Source organism: Vigna unguiculata, chromosome 5, assembly GCF_037176805.1.
Source record: "Vigna unguiculata cultivar grain cowpea cultivar isolate G323 ecotype 2 chromosome 5, ASM3717680v1, whole genome shotgun sequence".
Classification (NCBI taxonomy): domain Eukaryota; kingdom Viridiplantae; phylum Streptophyta; class Magnoliopsida; order Fabales; family Fabaceae; genus Vigna; species Vigna unguiculata.
The window spans coordinates 47,654,048-47,675,432 of record NC_140796.1 but is presented as its reverse complement, the minus strand read 5'-3'; the positions used below and the strand labels follow the sequence as shown (position 1 = coordinate 47,675,432).

At 31.0% G+C, this 21,385-nt stretch overlaps 3 protein-coding genes across 5 annotated transcripts; 2 read left to right on the top strand and 1 right to left on the bottom strand.

The window, feature by feature from the left end:
* Positions 1-6,431: 6,431 nt before the first annotated feature.
* Positions 6,432-9,031, top strand: LOC114186120 (pectinesterase-like). 2 transcript variants are annotated; one of them, XM_028074148.2, is made up of 3 exons: positions 6,432-6,530; positions 6,872-7,923; positions 8,056-9,031. In XM_028074148.2, the coding sequence occupies exons 2-3, from the start codon at positions 6,888-6,890 to the stop codon at positions 8,790-8,792; spliced, it is 1,773 nt and encodes a 590-aa protein (XP_027929949.1). In that variant the 5' UTR covers positions 6,432-6,530; positions 6,872-6,887; the 3' UTR covers positions 8,793-9,031. The 2 variants fall into 2 exon arrangements, with proteins under 2 accessions (XP_027929949.1, XP_027929950.1); XM_028074149.2 differs by having other exon boundaries at positions 6,436-6,509.
* A 1,370-nt stretch (positions 9,032-10,401) lies between these two features.
* Positions 10,402-15,751, top strand: LOC114185117 (putative serine/threonine-protein kinase At1g54610). Its single transcript, XM_028072644.2, has 8 exons — positions 10,402-11,418; positions 11,964-12,248; positions 12,673-12,990; positions 13,155-13,382; positions 13,651-13,748; positions 14,084-14,198; positions 14,477-14,944; positions 15,382-15,751. The coding sequence occupies exons 1-8, from the start codon at positions 10,999-11,001 to the stop codon at positions 15,550-15,552; spliced, it is 2,103 nt and encodes a 700-aa protein (XP_027928445.1). The 5' UTR covers positions 10,402-10,998; the 3' UTR covers positions 15,553-15,751.
* Positions 15,752-18,754: 3,003 nt separating this feature from the next.
* Positions 18,755-21,342, bottom strand: LOC114184168 (putative L-type lectin-domain containing receptor kinase VII.2). 2 transcript variants are annotated; one of them, XM_028071432.2, is made up of 2 exons: positions 20,195-21,342; positions 18,755-20,113 (listed from the first exon to the last, which is right to left on the bottom strand). In XM_028071432.2, exons 1-2 carry the CDS (start codon positions 21,045-21,047, stop codon positions 18,924-18,926), a joined length of 2,043 nt encoding a protein of 680 aa, XP_027927233.1. In that variant the 5' UTR covers positions 21,048-21,342; the 3' UTR covers positions 18,755-18,923. The 2 variants fall into 2 exon arrangements, with proteins under 2 accessions (XP_027927233.1, XP_027927232.1); XM_028071431.2 differs by having other exon boundaries at positions 18,755-21,341.
* Between the last annotated feature and the right edge of the window lie 43 nt (positions 21,343-21,385).

Below are 21,385 nucleotides of genomic sequence, written 5' to 3'. Positions count from 1 at the left end.
GGATGTAAAAATCAAGATGAGAATGGATTTTATAGAGAAATTTGGTACCCACCATATTATCACCCTAATCTTTGCTATTAAAATTGAAAAGTAATATAGTAATTACAAATATTTTTTTTTCTAACTTCACTAATATACTTCTTTTATAATTCTTTTCTCTGAAAATGATTGGTCATAATATATTAATATTTTAATACTCTGAAAAATAGTTTTCAGAGATTTTAAGACATTCAGAAAGTCCTTGGAGAAGTGAATTAAAATTTAACACACTAGAAAAATAATTCTTCAGAAGTCAAATAATAATTTTCGTATCTTTACATGTCGTTCATGATGATAATGTTGTCAGGCGAACATAATTTTCGTATTTTTTACTTTTTGGAGTTTCTTTTGAAAAATGAAATTGAGAAAGTATGTGTATCCACCATAAAAAATATAAGGACTTAAAAGACAATTGATGTTATTTTGAAAATTTTAATTGAATGTGTCAAATTTATCAATCATAAAATGCTTTCAAAATATGTTATAATTTTAACACACTTGAAAAAAAAATACTTTATGGTAAAATTTCAACATATTTTAAAAAATAGTCTTTTTTTAAATGTGAACATAATTATTAATAAATATTAGAACCGATTTTTCTGATTTACTTTGAATATTTTTAAAAAGAATAAATGATAACATTGCAAATTATTAATAAGTATTCAAATTATTTAGTTATTTATTTTTAAACTTATCATATGTTTGTAATTTTTTTAAAATTATTTATGACTTTTATTTAACTTTTCAAAGCTTTTTTTTTTAATTTTTTACTTTTCTTATCTAAATCATTTTCCTCCGATAAAAATTTAATTAAGGATAATTATTTTTTAATACATTTTCTTTATTTTTTTTGTCCCATATATCATATTATAAGGTTAATATGTTATACTAGTATATAATGTTTTATTTTGATTTATTTAGCTTTTTATCATTTTTGTTTAGTGAGGTGATGTAATTTAGGGTTCTCAGTCTTTTCTTTTTCAGTTGTTTGTAAAGGAAAATTGTTTGTGTTTTATTGAAATGATTTAAACTTCTAAGTTGAACGTAAAAATGATTTGAGTTAATTTATATAGTTGTTGAATTATATTAATTTTTTTATGCAATTGAGAGTTGATATATCATTGGTTGAAACGGTAAAATTGTGGTCTTAGTTGTATTAATAAATGAAAATTATGGTGAGAATAGGTAAAATGACTTTAATAAAATTGGGAGTATCACGTAGGGATGGCAACGGGGCGGGGACGGGTTTCGCTATCTCATACCCATCCCCGCATAAAAAATTCATCCACATCCCTATACCCAAACCCAACGGGTATCAAACTTTTTTCCCATCCCCATCCCCACCGGGTAACGGGTATAATCTCGTACCCATACCCGTACCCGTGTTCTAACTACTTCAATATTAATTTTTATAAAAGAAAAAAAATTACAGTAAAAAAAACAAAATATTATGAAATATTCAATATTAGGAAGATTTTCTTCGATGCCAAATACCTTAAAATAAATTATAGGTTAAATTATACTTTTAGTCCCTATTTTCGTAGCAAAATTTGAATTTGGTCCCTCAATTAATTTTTATCTCAATCTGGTCCCTATTTTGGGAAATTTGACCCAATCAAGTCTTTTCCGTTAGTGGTGGAGTAACGGTGTTAAATGGGGTGCTACGTGTCAGCTTCTGGATTTTTTGAATTTTTTTTATTTTTTATTTTTGAATTTTTTTTTTATTTTTTATTAATTTTTTTAAAATTTTTTAAAAAATTAAAATTTTGCCACGTGTTAAGCTGACATCGTGCCACGTGGCAGTGACAGTGCCACGTGGCAGTGACAGTGCCACGTGTCACTATTTGGGAGGTGTCATTTTCTCATTCTCAATTTGGTCCCTGTATTTTATCTTTTGTCACAATTTAGTCCCAATTTTTGTAAAAATTATGCAATTTCGTCCCCCTCCAAATTGAAACAAAAATTATAAAATGTTATACAAATATTTTTATTAAATTTGATTTTTTTATTCAAATTAATTTTTTTATCATATATTTTCAATAAAACCAAGTTTCTTTAAATTTGTTTCACATTAAATTTTACTTAAAATTGTTTTCAAATTTTAAATTTATTTGTTTTTTATTGTTACATAAACTAGTTAATTTTTCTTAAATTATATAATTGGTATTTTTATACTAACTAAAATATTTGTATAGAAATTATTGAATTTTACACATTTTAAAAATATGCAATTATTTAAAATATAAATTCAAATAAAAAACAATATTAAAGTATAATGTAATAAAATATCAATATAATTTATGAATGTTTTTATTAACATTATTTTCTATTAACAACTTTAAAACAATTTTAAATAAAGTTTAACGTAAAATATAAATTAAAATAAACTTAATCTTGTTAAAAATATTTACTTGAATTATCAATTTTGATAGAAATATTTGTGCATATTTATATAGAAATTAAATTTGGCTTCAATTTGGAGAGGGACAAAATTGCACAATTTTTACAAAAATTGGGACTAAATTGAGACAAAAAATAAAATACAGGGACCAAATTGAGAATGAGAAAATGACACCTCCCAAATAGTGACACGTGGCACTGTCACTGCCACGTGGCACGATGTCAGCTTGACACGTGGCAAAATTTTAATTTTTTAAAAAATTTTAAAAAAATTAATAAAAAATAAAAAAAAAATTCAAAAAATTCAAAAAAAAATTCAAAAAATCCAGAAGCTGACACGTGGCACCCCATTTAACACCGTTACTCCACCACTAACGGAAAGGACTTGATTGGGTCAAATTTCCCAAAATAGGGACCAGATTGAGATAAAAATTAATTGAGGGACCAAATTCAAATTTTGCTACAAAAATAGGGACTAAAAGTATAATTTAACCTAAATTATAATTGTTTACATTTTATATTAAAATACCAAATAAAATTTCATGTGAACCAAAATATTTATTAAATTTGCAAACTACAACATTGATGAACTTAGTTGATAAAATTAAAAAATATTTCAAAAAAGTATAAAAGGAAAACAAATATTCAAATTAAAATATATTTTAAATGTTTGTTTACTTCAATTTTTTAAATTCTAATGAATCTATTTTTTATACACTAATAAAAGTTATAATATATCACTTGATCAAAATGACACAAAGAACAAATAATAAACATAATAATAAAAGGAAAACAAATATTCAAATTAAAATATATTTTAAATGTTTGTTTACTTCAATTTTTTAAATTATAATGAATCTCTTTTTTATACACTAATAAAAGTTATAATACATCACTTGATCAAAATGACACAAAGAACAAATAATAAACATAATAATAAAATTTTAACATAGATTTTGTATCTTTTGACCTTCAATATATGTTGGATAGTGACAAAAAAATATTCATAGCAATTACATTAAATTTTTATATTGTAGTAAATAAAAGTTATTTATACAATTAAAGTGAAAAAAATTACAGTATGATTAATAGTGAGTTATAAAATAACAAATAATTAGATAGAATATATCGAAATATTATTATACATGATGAAAATAAACAATAAATAAAAATATTAAAAAACTAACAAATGTGTGTTTTAGAAATAATTTGAGAGATTGTCGAAAGAAATCGTACAAAGGAAATCAAATGTATAATTAAGGTATGATAAAATGAAAAATACCTTCGAGAACTAATTATTAAATTATGTTTGAAGTGGTTAAAATTAAATAGAAATATCATTAGTGACCAAAAAATTTGTCATTAAATTACAAATAAATTAGTAATTAAATTGGTCACTAAATCAAGTACCGATTCGATCATTGAATCGGTCACTAATTTAGTCATTAATTCAGACAATAAATCAACTACTACCACCAATGACGAAAAATAGTGACTGATATGGGTTACTGACTAAATCAGTCACCATTTCATGTTTTTCTTGTAGTGAATTATCATATACTATTCCTAAATATCATTATATATATATATATATATATATATATATATAATTTTAACCACTTCAAACAGAATTTAAAGTGAAAAAATTATATTATGATTAATAATAAGTTATAAAATAAAAAATAATTAGATAGAATATATCAAAATATTATTCTACATGATGAAAATAAAAACAATAAATAAAAATATTAAAAAACTAACAAATGTGTGTTTTAGAAATAATTTGAGAGACTATCGAAAAAAAACAAATCAAATGTATAACTAAGGTATAATAAGACGAAAAATATCTTAGAGAATTAAGAAAACTTTTCAAATATCAACATATATACTTAATGGTTGAAAAATAACGAAAATTATTTTAATGAAACAAAAGAGTTCTTCAAATTAAACAAAAATTAATAATAATAATAAGTAAATAATTTTTTTATATTACCCTAAATTGAGAGTATAAACATTCTCATGTGAAAGGAAAATTTATAATAAATAAAAATATTAAAAAATAATATAAATATTCAAATGTGAGGCATAATTTTTTTTTAATTAACATACATCATTTTAACATAATTACATAAAGGTTATGATAAGATAAAAAATATATTGGAGATGAGAATGAGTTTCATGACAAATGAAATAATTAAAAGAAATAAAAAATAGAAAAAAAAATATATATATATATATATATATATATATATATATATACATATATATATATATATATATGTATATATATATATATAGAGGTTACTTGATTAATTGTGAATATTTTAATAATTTAAACGAGAATGGAGATATGGCGGGTATATGTACATCCCCATACCCAACTGAAAAAGTCGGGGATTCCCCATACCCATATCCATACTCAGTCAATGCGGGGATTCCCCGTCAAAACGGAGACGGGTTCGGACAATATCCACGGAGACGGGTTTATTTGTCATCTCTAGTATCACGTAGTTTTGTTATTTTGTGTATATCATTTTAGTGTTAGGTAGTTCAGGTAACACCAACACATCCATTTAGTATTTCGAATCCGTTTGTTCCAACGGTAATTACTTGAATGTGAACACAATGTAATAAATGTTAGAGCATTTGAGTAATGAAGAGTCAATGCCAATTCTCTTTCATTAAACTTTCCTAAGAGACTAAAGTGAAGAAGAAGTCCACATTGTTAACTAAGTTTATTTGAATATTATAGACCAAAATTAATTAATTAAAAAAATAATTTTTATAGTTTTTTTTCCTTTTCTTTCACATTTTTTCCCTTTTTCTTTTCCTTTCTTCTTTCTCTCTTCCTCTCCTCCTTCGTCTTCACTCTCCACTTCCATTCTCCATCTCATATATTTACTATTTCATAAATTTTATTTAAAATTAAGAAAATCAAAGGGGTTAATTTAGAAAAAAATATACATAAGACTTGTCATCCTCGACTCAAATATGAATTTATTTTGTCGATCAAACTCGACATTGTTAACAAAGTGAATTCAAATATAGACCAAAATTAATTTGAATCTTCTCTCACATGTGTTTCAGGATTTTTTTCCAATTTGAGGAAGCAAATTTGGGTGAGAGAGTGATGGATTGATTCGTGCTAGATGTAAAGATGAGAGTAAGTGGACTGTTCAGTGATGAGCAAAGACAAAACTGTCCCTACTTAGTTTGAAAAAATACAATTGTGGGATATGACTTTGTCTTCTTTGAATAAAAGGCAAAGAAGCCGTAAAACATGTAAGGAAAAATCACATGCAATCTTTACAATTTTATTTTTTATCCCAGCAATTTTAATTTTATTTTAATATAATTTTCGCTACTTAAATTTAAATTTATATCAAATTTGTATGAAAAGGTAAATTGGCAATCTTCTATTTTTATCGATTAAAATGTTTAACCTATTATATCCATCATATCATTTACAAATTCTCACATTTTTCTTTCAGATCCTTTCAACTATCCAAATTTCTCAATATAAACAACACCATAATTTTTTTTTTCTTTATCTTCTCAATCCATTCACTCACTCTTCCTCATGTCTACCCCCTAATCTAAACATTACCTAAGACATGTTCACCCAGTAATAATAATATATATATATATATATATATATATATATATATATATATATATATATATATATATATATATATATATATATAATATGTAATGTGTTTTATATGTGTTTCTCTTATTTTAGAAAAGACAATTATTTGGCATTTTAACAAAACACTAATTGCACTAATACCAATTATATATACAACTTAGTATCTGTGTTTTCTTATCCCCTCTTATTTTGGAAAAGACAAGTATCTGTGTTTTTTATCCGTTCCTCTTATTTGGTATTTTGACAAAACACGAATGGCATTAGAATGATTAACTTAATTAGGGGTTAAGTACCATTTTTTGGCTATATAATACTTCTCCACTTTGCACCTCAGCACACGGAAGAAAGCACATTCTTCCAAACACTTTGACAAAGAGTAGTTGTTAGCTAAAGATCTCATTTCTCTCCACTTTTCTTCGTAAGGTTCTTGTTTCACATAGTACGTAAATAAATATATACACATTATTTATTATTTATTCAATGCAATATATGATTATTTTATGCCACTGTGACTTTATTTCAGAAGAAAAAATCGTTTATTTGTTTGTATCTTTAGAATTTCTGAAATATTGTCCTTATTATTGATGATGACATTATATATGCAAACAGTGATAACACATTGTTGTTAGTTGTTAACGTTAGTTGCATGTCGTGCTAGCGCTAAAAGACGATGATCAAAATAAAACAAGATCATGTTCAGATTTCAAAAACATGTTTATGAGATGTCTTATTTTTATTTTGTGAAATCCACTAACTTTACACTAAACCCACGTATGATAGGAGCTACGTACTTGAAATGTCGGAGAGAAATGAGGATAAAGGAAAGAGGATCATCATCGCTGTTTCAACCTTGTTCTTGGTGGCTATAGTTGGGACTATCATATTTGGTATCAACCTCATTCAGAATGGTTCGAATTCAAATTCAAATGGAAATGGAGATAATAAAGAAATTGTTAGTACCAAAAATGAACATGTTGCTGCCACTGTAAAAGCCGTGGAATCCCTTTGTCACCCCACGAATTACAAGGAAGAATGTGAGGAAAATCTCATAGCAGGTGCGGGAAACAGCACAACTACAAATCCATATGAACTCATCAAACTTGCCTTCAATATAACCATCGAAAAAATCAGTGATAAACTCGCAGAAACGAAGGTCTTGCATGACATTGAGAAGGATCCCAGAGCCAAGATGGCACTGGAAACATGCAAACAACTGATGGATCTTTCGGTTTGGGAGTTAGAAAGGGCATTTAGCGGAATGAGCGAGTTGAACCTGTTCACTGTTGATAAACTCCTGATGAACTTAAAAGTTTGGTTAAGTGGTGCACTTACATACCAAGACACTTGCTTGGATGAGTTTGAGAACACAACGAGCGATGCTGGTAAAAAGATGCAGGATTTATTAACCACGGGCATGCATATGACTAGCAATGGTCTTGGCATCATAACAGCGTTGTATGATACTTTCACAAATTTGACTGCCACAAAAGTACTGGGGCGTCGCCTCTTTCAAGATTCTGAGTCACCCTCGTCGGTTGGTAATCGTGGAGGACTAAATGCAACTCTGTTGTTGAATAGCAAGCCTAATGTGACGGTAGCCAAAGATGGCAGTGGAGATTTCAGAACCATCAATGAGGCACTGCAGAAAGTGCCCAAGAAAAACAAAACGCCATTTGTGATCTACATCAAGGAGGGTATCTACCAAGAGTATGTTGAAGTTACAAAGAAGATGAGTCATGTGGTTTTCATCGGTGATGGTGGGAAAAAGACAAGAATAACAGGCAACAAAAACTACATGGATGGTGTCACCACTTATAGATCTGCCACAGTTGGTATGTCTTCTTTCATATTTCTTTTCAAATTCCATATACATCATATATGGAATTTAATCAAACAAGTATTTTTCAAGGGTAAAAGTATAAAAATTTGACTGATGATGATTATAACCTTATATATCCATGCAGCTATTCAAGGAGATTACTTTGTGGGCATGAACATGGGATTTGAGAACTCTGCTGGACCCGAGAAGCATCAGGCAGTGGCATTGAGAGTTCAAGCAGACAAGTCTGTGTTCTACAACTGTTCAATGGATGGGTATCAAGACACACTTTACGTACACGCCATGCGTCAGTATTACAGGGATTGCACCATTTCCGGTACCATCGACTTTGTGTTCGGAAATGCACTTGTGGTTTTCCAGAATTGCACTTTCATGGTCCGAAAGCCAATGGAACATCAACAATGCATTGTGACAGCACAAGGAAGAAAAGAGAAACAACAACCATCTGGAATAGTGATCCAAGGAGGTTCCATTGTGTCCGACCCTGAGTTTCACCCAGTGAGATTTAATAACAAAGCTTACCTAGCTCGTCCATGGAAGAGTTACTCGAGAACCATTTTCATGGATACCTACATCGATGACTTGATTCAAGGTGAAGGGTATTTGCCATGGCAGGGATTAGATGGCCCTACTGGTATGGATACTTGCTTTTATGCAGAGTATCACAACACTGGCCCTGGTTCAGACAAATCAAAGCGTGTGAATTGGAATGGGATTTTGAACCTGAATTCAAAAGCTGCACGTTTGTTCTCACCTTCCAAGTTCTTCCATGGACTCGATTGGGTTCGTGCTACTGGGGTTCCTTGCTTCCCTGGCGTGCCCCCACACTACAGACACAACAAGACCACATTTATATGGTGATCAAACACATCAATTTCACAACATAACCCTATTCTTTCATTCTTTCTTTTTTGATCATTCTTTTGTTCATTCACTACGCTAGGTTAGTTCACACATTCTTTTGTATATATATACCTGCTCCAGTCGCGTCATTCTCATAGAAATTTATGTTTTAATTTCCATTTTTGTACATTCAGAATGAATGCAGATAAATATAAAGAGAAGATGTAATTAACAAGGTTTATTGTCTCACAACATGGTTGCCACAACCTAGTGCATTTCTACGTGTAATACCTGTTTTTTTTTTTTTTTTTTTTTTTTTTTTTTTTATTTGCATTAAAAGAATTGAGTTTAAATTGAAAATAATTAAGAAAAAACGGAACATTTACGTTTGAGTGGATTTTTTGTTTTGGTTTTTGACCCGTTTTTATTGATTATGAGTTAACCCTTTAAAATTAATTATTAATGTAAAACGTATCAAAACGTATAACGAATTTAATTTATGTCCATCATTGGCGTATATACAATGTTTTACGACAAACATTTAATATAATCTGAGCATTTTACCATGTTACTCTTCTTTAATAAATGCTAATACGGTAAGTTATGTTAGATTTATGTATATTTTTTTTAACTATACATATAAATTAAACTTAGACCTAGGAATGATTTTGTAATTTATATATATTCAACCTGTTTCAATAAATTTTGTGATATAATTAAACTCTCTATCATACGAAAACATTAAATAAATTTTTAATTAAGTTATTTATTTAAATATTTGTTTTATAGTGCTATAAGTATTACATATTAATTCTGTCAAAACAGAATACGACATATTAATTAATTTGTTGATAATTAATTACAGTCTAGAGGAACTAATTAATTAATAATTTAATACTTTTTACATTCATAGAATTCAAATTCAATACTTACTTAAAGAAACTAAACCTCATTTCACTCAGATTAATAATATAATGTTGGTTATTTTATAAATGTGTCCTGGAAATAAAATTAAAATTATTTTAAGAATATAAAGTAAGTAGCTATTATATCATAAATTAAGAATACAAAATTCAGAAAAAAAAATTATACTCAAATATTTTTAATATTTTCTCACTTGCCTAGAGATGCATTATCCCATGAGACTAGCAAAATAAACTCTTCAAACCATTTCACGGATTTGAAAATTACATGAATATTATTTTTTTAAAATATCTAAAATATTAATTAATTAAATATCTAAAGTTATGTGTAAAGAATTTTCAGGCTAAATAAGTGGAGCGATTACTAAAATATTACTAATTGCATGTTGCATTCTTTGGAGTTTTAATTTAGCTTTTAAAAAGTACGAATAAATCATGAACTTATTTTCTCATGAATAGGGCATGAATAAATTTATATATTTTTCTTGTAGCATTTTTCATCAATGATAATATTGAATAAATAAATTAATAGAAGAAAAACTTGCAGTTATATGAGATTTACAAATAAAATATTAGGTTGTAAAAAATTATTTATTTATTTAAAAATAAAAATAATCCGTCAAAGGGGGAAATTTGTTCCTTGCATAACGTCAATGGCAGACTCTTAGCCCCTGAGAGGAAAGAGAGGGGTCTGTTGACTGAGTTTAGTCGGCAGAAGCCGTTGTTAGGGAGATATTAATATTTCATTTCTCTAATTTGTGAAATTATGAATACGCGTTGAACTTTCACTCTTACCCAAATCAAACACTTTCTTTCATATTAAGCTTTTCACCAACCATTCCATTCTTACCCTTAACCCCATTTTAAAGATCCACTCAAGTTTTTATTTTTCTCATTCCCACTATTTTCTTTATTAATCACTCTTATCATTCCTTATATACCAATGTTAGGATCATCACCACCCTCTTTTTTTGAATGTTGACAATTGTTGGCGCAGTGTTACTGGAGGGTTCTGAATTGCGTCTTTGATTGGAATATCTGACTCTGCAATTGGGTCAGTTTGAAAGTTTCAAAAGGGGGCAGAGAAAGCGTGGTTTTTTCCATTTTTTATTTTTAAGGGTTCAGGGACGGGAAATTCCCAGCTTTGTTTTTTTTTTTTTTGAAGGACGACAACAAATTGATGCATGAGCATTAGTTGGTGACTTGCATGATGGAGTTGTAGGTGGAAGATTGCGATCGTGGTTCTTGATTGAAGGATAATAATATTATTGTATAGTTGAATAATAGCTTCGTGGTGCAACATGGGGTGCATAGCTTCCAAGAGTGCAGCTGTTGATGACAGCAGGGAGGGTGTGGCAAGGGAATTAACTTCATCTAGCAGAAGGACATCTGAGATAAAGGCTTCTGCATTGGGTTCCAAGAAAAGGGTCGATGGAGTTTGGGGGAAAGATAAGGTTTTAGATGGTGCTGATATGAAAGTTTCACTAATTGGCAAGGAATCTGGTGGTTCGATGCGGTTGTTTGATTATCAGAATGGGAAGAAGAAAAAGGAGAAACCTGAATCGGCTGTTCATGATCATCCTGGTGTTGGAAGGGTTCCCAAGGGTTTAGAAGGAGAGCAAGTCGCAGCAGGTTGGCCAACTTGGCTTTCTTCTGTTGCTGGTGAAGCTATCCAAGGATGGATACCACGGAGGGCAGACACTTTTGAGAGGTTTGGTAAAGTAAGTTTTCACCTTGGCTGCATACTCTGTGATTGCATTATTATTCAACTGTCGTGTAGTTCACCAATTGTTGTTACCATCATGTGAACGCACTTGTCAAAGGTTTCAAAACATTGCATGCTTATGAAATTAATCCTATAATGTTTTTTGTTGACGAGTGTTTCAGAAACCTGTGCTCGTGTTTATGTATGAAGCTTAGATGCGGCTTGTATCTACCTTTTCTTGTATCTTTTTCTAACTGCAAAAGGAAAGAGCGCAACAAGGGACTGGATAGTTTTCATTTTAACTTTTTTTAACAAAAACTAAGTCCTTCGTACAATGGACTCTGTACATTTTATTTTGCTGTGCTTTGTGTAATGGGAATGAGTTCAGGATTATTTTTCATTATTAAAGCTTTTTGTCAAAAGTAGAGGATGAAAAATGTGAGTTAGGGTGATTAAACTTATTTTTGAGGGACAAAGAAATAGTATTCTATTATAAATGGTTAATGTTGTTTTTTGTTCTCACTTATTAAACGACCTGTGGGATGGCATTCAACCATGCAGATTGGCCAAGGAACCTACAGTTCTGTGTATAAGGCACGTGATTTGACTCACCAAAAGATCGTTGCATTGAAGAGGGTACGCTTTGATAATTTTGATGCTGAGAGTGTCAAGTTTATGGCAAGGGAGATTCTTGTTCTGCGTAGGCTTGACCATCCAAATATAATAAAGCTGGAAGGATTGATAACGTCGCAGACATCTCGCAGCTTGTACCTTGTTTTTGAATACATGGAACATGATCTTACAGGACTTGCATCAAGTCCTAGCATTAAGTTTTCCGAACCTCAGGTATTGATGATATATCTTATATTCTTGCAGTCTTCTGTTTTACATGGAGTCATGATTCCTCTAGTTAAGATGTAATAAAACCATTCATGGCCTTCACTTAACAACTCGAGCTTCTGGGATATTTGGTCATTGACATGGTATCAAAGCTTTATGAACAAATTGCTATGAATTTGATCTTTGCTGCCCAGATTCTTCTAAAATGAAAAGTTGAATTTCAGCACATGGAAGAATTGTGCCTGTGCATTATCCGTAATTCAAACATGTTAGAGATGTAATAAAACCATTAATGAGCCTTTGCCTAACAGCTTAAGCTTTTGGGATAATTGGTCATTAACACTTCTGTATACTGATGTCAGAGTTAATAGTGGGAACTATTTATCCTTATGAGTTTTTTGAATTCTAAGTGATTTTTCTTGTGTATCAGATTAAATGCTACATGCAGCAGCTTCTTAGTGGATTGAATCATTGTCATAGTCGAGGTGTCCTCCACCGTGACATAAAGGGCTCAAATCTTCTCATTGACAATAATGGCACCTTAAAGATTGCAGATTTTGGTCTGGCAAATTTTATTGATCCCCATCACAAGGTTCCATTGACCAGCCGTGTTGTAACTCTGTGGTATAGGCCACCAGAACTCTTACTCGGAGCGTCTAATTATGGAGTTGCAGTAGATCTATGGAGCACTGGTTGCATACTGGGGGAATTATATAGTGGCAGGCCTATTTTGCCTGGAAAAACAGAGGTATTAAGAATCTAGTCTTCATCATTTACTCATCATAAATACGTGCACTGTTACTTCACTGATGTGAACAGTTTCAGTTTCTAAAGCAATATTGTCAATTCTCAAATTGATCTTATTACAGTAACAGAGCTAGGTGCCTGAAGTTTAATTTTTGTTCATTGCAGGTTGAGCAATTGCATAGGATTTTTAAACTTTGTGGCTCACCGTCTGAAGACTATTGGCGTAAGCTGCGGTCACCACATTCAACAGTATTCAGGCCTCCCCATCATTATAGGCGTTGTGTTGCTGAAACATTTAAAGAATATCCATCTGCTGCCACAAAGCTCATTGAATCCCTACTTGCTTTAGATCCCACACTTCGAGGAACAGCAGCTACAGCCCTGAAGAGTGAGGTTAGTCTTTTTTGTTTACAATAAGTGAAGCACTCATGCAATGTACTTATACTTGCGTGAGTTTTGAGTACCAATTTCTGAGCTTCATGTGTGTACTTGTGATGATGAAGCCTGCTTGCTGATTCCTGCCTCTGTTACCTTTTGAGTGGAAAAAATTATCGAATTTCTTATGCAATGTTCTTCAATATATTGAAGGAACTCGTTTCCAATCTAAACTTCTATGAGGCCCTTGATTCTCCATTTTGACATTTCACCCCTTCATTGACAGTTCTTTTCAACGGAACCCCTTCCTTGCGATCCATCAAGTTTACCAAAATATCCTCCCTGCAAAGAGATGGACACTAAATTTTGGGAAGAAGCAACAAGGTACTTGCTGTATGATATGCTTTTTACATGAAAAGGATGCTGAGCCAAAGACAATTTGATTTGTTTTCAATACTAATTTCTTCTGATGTGATTTTAACTTCTGCCAAGTAGTGAAATTGATTTTGTGTAAATAGTTGAATTTGACTGTTGAAATCTTTGAAAAAGTGCATATATTTGATTTCTAAAGCTTTGCAGTCATGTAACTGCAAATATATTTTGCATGATTAATTTTGAATTTGCTTTCTGCTCCATTGGATTCATCCATTTATGGTAGATGGGAACCTTGTTACCTGAGACTATTGTAAACAAGTATAAATTTTTGTTTATCATCCTAGGCAAGGAGCTGATGGGAGAAAGGAGAAGAAAAATGGACCAAGAGTTCGGCAAGAGAAAGAACCTCAGACATTTATTTTATCAAAAGACAATGAGGACTGTCGCGTATCAATGCAGGTAATGGAAACAAAATTAAACCCACCGTTTCTCCTTATTCATCTTCATATTTAAAAGTTAGGCACATAGGAGAATACAACAAAAAAATTGTGTATAGAATTTTGTTAGACCTGGTATCAAAAACAAGAAAGATTGAATTTCATCAACTGAACATAAAAGCACTACACTGTTCCAGATCCCTCTAGAAAGCACTACTTTTTTTGTGTTTTGCCTTGTCTAGTGCTCTGCAATCTGTCTCTTTTCTTCATCTCAGTAAATCATAATTTTATTTGATGCAGCAAGGACAACGCCTTCCTAACTCAAGGAGCCGGAACGAATTCTTCAACCCTCACAGAGAACCTGTTTCTGGACATTTGGTTTTTCCACAGAAAGTGTCAGAGGATCATAAATCATCAGTAAATTATTTCTCCGGGCCTCTTTATCAGAGGCCTATGCATTCAGGTCCATTGGTTCCAGGCAATAGCTGGGAAATGGCTGTAAAGGAAGCTGGTGAGCAGCCCTATGTTTCAAACAAAGCCGCCCTACCAAAACTATCTGGAGTGGCATCTAGGACTTCATTATCCGGAGATAAAAAGGAAAACCATGTTTCTTCAAGACCCCGAGAAGCAATTCAAGCACAAAGATCTTTGGAGTCAACTAATGCTGGATCAGAGTCAAGAAGAAGGCATGATAAGAAGCGCCATTCTCAGAGAATTGATCACAGGCAAATCGAAAACGCTAGAGTCTCCACTCAAACATTAATTCAGGTTAGTTTTTAACTGTTGTTACCTTCCAAATGTTTATTACTGTTCTCTCTGAACTCAAATACAAGTGAAAAATGGTTATAGTGGACTGGAATTTAAACAAATTTAAATTTTCTAAATCCTATTTAATGCTTCTGTTTCAAAAAAAGCTTTCATCTTTAAACCTAACCACCATTCTGAATAAATGATAAAAAAGAAACATTTTTATCATCTGAAATCAAGAATATGTAATGAACTTAACTATCATTCTTAATCAATGTTAAATTTTTTAACTTCGGTTGTACTTGATCCACATGAAGGTAATAGCTTTTTCTAGCTAGCAATTAACAATGAAAAAACCTTGCTTTTTGTGTCCCCAGTTTTCCACATTTTTGTAATTTGTATGCATATGTCATTTATCTTGGGTTTTTGCTGGTTCCTGATGGTGGTCCCTATTTCAGGAGGGCCATGGACCCATGGGGAACAATATCTGCCACCTCTCTGGTCCATTACTGGTTTCATCAAACAATGTGGATCAGATGCTCAAAGAGCGTGATCGAAAGATCCAAGAATATTCGAGACGAGCACGAATGAACAAGTCGGGTGAGATAGCTCGTGCAAACCAAAATTAGGATGATTATTAGTCAATTACATATAAATTTTTTTTTCTAGTTATACAACTAGATATATTTTAAATGACAACAAAATTTATATCAAAATTATAGAAAGAGAAGGGAAGGAGTGTGTTCACTGTTCATTACTCTTCCTTTGTAAGTTACAGGGATATAGTGTAAATTGAGGCTTTTATAACAAGAGTTTGATGTTCTTCCATTCACGTTCTTGTATATGCAATCCAAATTTTCAAAATTGTATTACTAAAGCTCCAACATTATTTCATCCAAAAGTGGAAGGAGGACAAGGATGTATAGAGAAAATAGAAAGACAGTGACATAATGTGGGAAGAAAAAGAATATATTGAAAGCTTGATGGGAGAGAAGTTGGGTGTGTGAATGTCGGAACACTGAGTTCAAGGGTTAATTGCATGGCATAGCAGTGCAGAAAATCGTATCTATAGTCAAAATGAATCTGTGAATTGTAGCATTGTCATACGAGAGGAAGTTTTTCTTGAGAAAGTTAACAATAAAGACATATTTGGTTACTTGATGATTTTAAAATTTTTATGATCAATTATCCTTATCTTGCGATTAGATTCAATTATGACAAAACATAATAGTACGAATCATTAAATAATCTTAAATTTACATATTTTAAAAAATGAATGACTAAATTGATCCAAAATTTTGAAATTGACTAATTTTAAAAGTTACTAAAAATTAAGGGACAAAAATATATTTAATCCAAAAATTAAAAATGAGTTACACCAAAATAAATTAAAAAATTTAACTCGACCTATCCGTTTAGCGGGCTAGCAGGCTGGACCGTCGAGTCCAGTTCACTTTGCGCCCAATACTATTATCAAAACACTAATTGGAATTTAGAACCTTACATCACAAACTGCATTTTGATTCTCACCTTCCAAGTTGAGTTCATTAAAAACGATGAGTTTTTATGCGGGGTAGTCATTAAGAGATTATGTATAAATAATACATTTGACACGATTTCTAATAAAAATCTTAAGATAATAAGTGATCTTTTTATCAAAATAAGTTGCTTTGACCCATTTATTACAAAATTATGTCAGTTTATTAATTAATTATATGGTAGGGTAGTTTACTAACAATTTAACTTCTCTCTATATTTTTTAAATTTTATATAACTTTTAAAGTTTTATATACATTTTAAAAAAAATTAATAATTTGATTAAAAATATTTTAAATAAAATTGTATTAAAATTTAGATATTTTAAAACTTAATGTTTTAAATTTTATTATTGCATTTTATTATAAAAGTCAGAATAATAAAATTTTATTAAAATTTAGATATTTTACAACTTAATATTTTAAATTTTATTATTGCATTTTATTAAAAAATTTAAAATGATAAAATTTTATTAAAATTTAGATATTTTAAACTTTATTATAAAATTTGCAATAATAAAATTTTATTTAAAATATTTTTAATCAAATTATTAAAAATTTATTTTCAAAAAAAGTATACAAAACTTTATAATTATATAAAAGTTAAAGAAAAAGTAAAGAGAAGTCAAATCTGTAGTAAATTGCCCCTACGATGTAGTTAATTAGTAAACTGATCCATTTTTGTAATAAATGGGAAAAACAACCCATTTTTGTAAAAAAAAAAACACACACCATAAAACAAACAAATTTAAATTTATAGGTTAAGTATGTTTTCAGTCCCTAAACTTTGACACAAAATTAGAATTCGTCTTTGTTTAAAACTTTGATATCTTTTGGTCTATGTCAAAGTTTTTTTGTGTAAAACCTGTTTTCCAAACAGATATGAAAGTGGAAACAAGTCAAATGGTGTAAACAATTCAAATGTTAGTATGAAATGTGTTTGACATGTTAAATTTTTTTAACATGATTGAATTAAAATGAGTATATCCATTAAATTTTAAAGTTTGAATGCTAAAATATATCAAAATTTTGAACATAAACAAATTTCAATCTTACATCAAAAATTCAAGGACTGAAAATATATTTAACCCTAAATTTAATTTTAATATATATATATATATATATATATATATGTATATATGTATATATCTATGTACATGTGTATATATATATATATATATATATATATATATATATATATATATATACACATGTCGACAAATGTCATTATTGTTACGCCGACCACTAGGTCGTGAGGCTTTCCCAGGCGATGTTTTCTATTTACATTCCCGTCTCTTAGAAAGAGCTGCTAAACGATCGGACCAGACAGGTGCAGGTAGCTTGACCGCCTTATCCGTTATTGAAACACAAGCGGGAGACGTATCGGCCTATATTCCAACCAATGTGATCTCCATTATTGATGGATAAATATGTTTGGAAACATAGCTCTTTTATCGCGGAATTAGACCTGCTATTAACGTCGGTTTATCTGTCAGTCGCATCGGATCTGCCTCTCAGTTGAAAGCTATGAAACAAGTCTGCGGTAGTTTAAAACTTGAATTGGCACAATATCGCGAATACGTATATACATGTACGTATATATATATATATATATATATATATATATATATATATATATATATATATATATATACATGTACGTATATATATATATATATATACATGTATGTATATATATATATACATACATGTGTATATATATACATGTACGTATATATATATATACATGTACGTGTATATATATATATATATATATATATATATATATATATATATATATATATATATTTCTTTGAATAATTTGCAGTGTTGTTCTAACATTATGTTTAATATTTTGGAAATTAAACATCTCTCTTTTCCTTAACCTTTTGCTACTTAACCAATTAATGTATGGAGAAAGAACAATGATTTATGCAATTTATGACCAATCCTAACAATAAAAAAAAAAAGTTTTATCTCATTAATATTTTTTTTCTTGAAAGCTTATCTCATTAAATTTTGGTAATTAGCTGAGGATATTTCAAAAGTAATTAACTCAACCCACAAAATTTACTGAAAATGAAATCTATATACAAGAACTAAGTAGATATTTACAAGAAAAAGAATTCCCATGAGTCAAACAATGCACAATCAATTTTATTTTCTTTCAAATTGGTTCGTTTCAAGAATTTAATTTCATCGATAATCAAAGGAGGCAATTCAATACTCATTCATCTAATTCACAATTCATGAATACCAGACAATTCTTAGCAGAGTTTAATATAACAAAATCTCATAAAAACAGAGAAATCACACCCTGAAGTAACTGATCTCATGTTTTCTTTCTTTTTGGTGATGCATGCTACATCCAAACAAACAAGCAAGAAAGCTACACCTAGAATATTCTCTATTGGTTACTTTAGTTTTTTGTAACTAAAATCTGTAACAATGAAATAGTAAAAACATCATCTGTTTACTCTGATGATTTCTGACTCTGATCCTGGAAAAGTACTCGAGCCACTCCCAGAAGTCCAAGAACTGAAACTGAACATCTTAATTTCATCAAAAGTTGGGTAACCACTGCAAGGAAAAGCACATTCAGGTTTAGACCACATTGCAGCTGATTTTACTTTTCCAAGCAAACTCATCTCCATGTTTTCTTCATCAGTGTTGTCCATTTCCCCTTCCAACATTTTCACAACCTGCCTCATCGTTGGTCGAATACTAGGGTCAGAATCTGAACACAACAAACCCAAATGAAGCAATCTTTCAGCTTCCTCTGCGCTGTATCCCCATTTAGCCTTCAACCTTTCATCAACAGCACTTTGCAATTGGCCTTGCACCATTAGAGACACCAACCAATCAGTAAGACCTGGTTTATGTTCTTCAATTGATCTTCGCCCGCAAATTACTTCCAGTACCAATATTCCAAAACCAAACACATCAGACATAGTTGACACTGTTCCTGTTCGAATCACTTCAGGAGCAATGTATCCTATTGTCCCAATTACTCTTGTCGTGCTTGCAACTTGTCCATGATGATCATGCATACGAGCCAATCCAAAATCCCCCAGCCTTGCATTCATGTCCTTGTCAAGAAGAACATTGCATGCTTTAATGTCACCATGCAAGACCTTAACTTCCCAACCTTCATGCAGGTACAGAATCCCTGTGGCTACGTTTTTCAGAACTTGAATCCTCTCTTCCCATGTCAGCACCATTCTCTCTTCACACTCAAATATCCTTTTGTCTAAACTTCCCTTGCTCATGAAGTCATAAACTAGAATCAAGTTTCCCCTTTCCTTTTTGCACCAACCTCTCAATCCTACTAAATTTTTGTGCTTCATTCTGCCCAGAATTGAAACCTCAGCCAAAAACTCTCTCATCCCTTCTTCCCTTTCTTGAGGGATTCTCTTCACTGCAACTTCTGCTCCATGCAAAACCCCTTTATACACCTTCCCGTTCCCTCCAACAGCAACCACATTCTCTTCAGAAAACCCTCTTGTTGCTGCATAAATATCATGGAAACCAATCCTATGAGGCCAATACTCCAGTTCCCAGTCCTCAACTTTTTCTAGTGTCTTGCCTCTGCGCAGGATGAAAAAAACTACAAAACCACAGCCAGTGATTAACACACACAAAATAATGGTCACACCTGCAGCCAAAACTCGCCTATCAGAAAACCACCTTTTATGATGTACAAATGAAGGCAAATTTTCTGTCACCAAAGCATCACCTATTGAAAAATTTGAATTACTAAAACTCCAAGCAAGAATCCTAGTACTGTCTACTATCTTCCCTGTTGCTGCAGTGAATCCAACGTATGTTTCATCCATAAGAACCCCTGAAAGGCTTACATTGCTACTGATAAGAGGCACTCTAGGCTTCTTTAGTCCTGCCCGAGTCATGGTAACGTTAAGTTGAGAGTGCATAAATTCAATCCATACCTGATAGTTCTGTCCATTGTTTAGCTCCAACACCTTAAACTTTTTGTCACCTTTTCCTCCCCAATAACCAGCTTCATGTGAAGTTAAAGAGCGAAGCGAGTTTATGTCAACACCGACATGATTATCACTAATATCATGGAACTCTTCTGGATTTTGGACTATATCAAACTCAACTCCAAAAACATGGTTCTGAGGATTGCCTTCGTTGCTACGATTGAAAAGACCGATATACTCTGCTGAAGTGGTACCATTTACACCTCTTGATGATGTGAATAGGAAGACAAAGCCATGGCCAGTGAAAAAGTTTTTGATGGGAGCAATTGAGAAAATGAAGGAGGTTGCAAAGGGGAGTAAAGTGGGGGAGTTGGCTTTTTTGGTAGGTATTTTGTGAGGGTAAAAAGCACGGCCAATGGAAAAGAAACTCGAATTTGTGAGAGTCAGAATGGAGGTTTCTACAGAGGCATCTCCATATAAAATGATGTTTGTGGAGTTGAAGTTTGTGTTATAGACAAATTCGGTGGTGGAAACTGAACACAAAGTGGTTGCAGTGTGAAGAAGAATGACAAGGAGCTTCAATGGAGACATTGGCAAGGGACTGAAAATGGAAGGAAAACTTTGCCCAATTGAACTTGGCTGCTGCATATATATCTGAATCTTTGGCTCTGCAACTGCTTAACCCTTCAAAAGCAAGAGGTAACGGCCAACGCAGGTTATTGTTATTTATTGTCAATTCACACACACATGTCATAGAAATTTTGCATTTATTTCGTCGGAGATGGACCATTAAGGTGATCAAGACGTGTCTGGTTGAAAAATATCTTGCAAGTTTTTTATAAGAAAGTGAATATTTATTGAAGGTTTGTTGAAGCATTGTTATAATATTTTTTATTTTCAACTAATTTTAAATTAAATTCGTGGTAGATACCATCATTATCTCAGCAATACAACAAATAATCACCAATCCCAAACCAGTCTTAGTC

Coding starts and splice junctions, on each gene's coding strand:
- LOC114184168 (XM_028071431.2), bottom strand. CDS start 21,047: ATGCAGCAGCCAAGTTCAATTGGGCAAAGTTTTCCTTCCATTTTCAGT.
- LOC114185117 (XM_028072644.2), top strand. CDS start 10,999: ATGGGGTGCATAGCTTCCAAGAGTGCAGCTGTTGATGACAGCAGGGAG. Junction 11,419..11,963: donor CTTTTGAGAGGTTTGGTAAA/GTAAGTTTTCAC, acceptor TCAACCATGCAG/ATTGGCCAAGGAACCTACAG. Junction 13,383..13,650: donor CTACAGCCCTGAAGAGTGAG/GTTAGTCTTTTT, acceptor CTTCATTGACAG/TTCTTTTCAACGGAACCCCT.
- LOC114186120 (XM_028074148.2), top strand. CDS start 6,888: ATGTCGGAGAGAAATGAGGATAAAGGAAAGAGGATCATCATCGCTGTT. Junction 7,924..8,055: donor TTATAGATCTGCCACAGTTG/GTATGTCTTCTT, acceptor ATATCCATGCAG/CTATTCAAGGAGATTACTTT.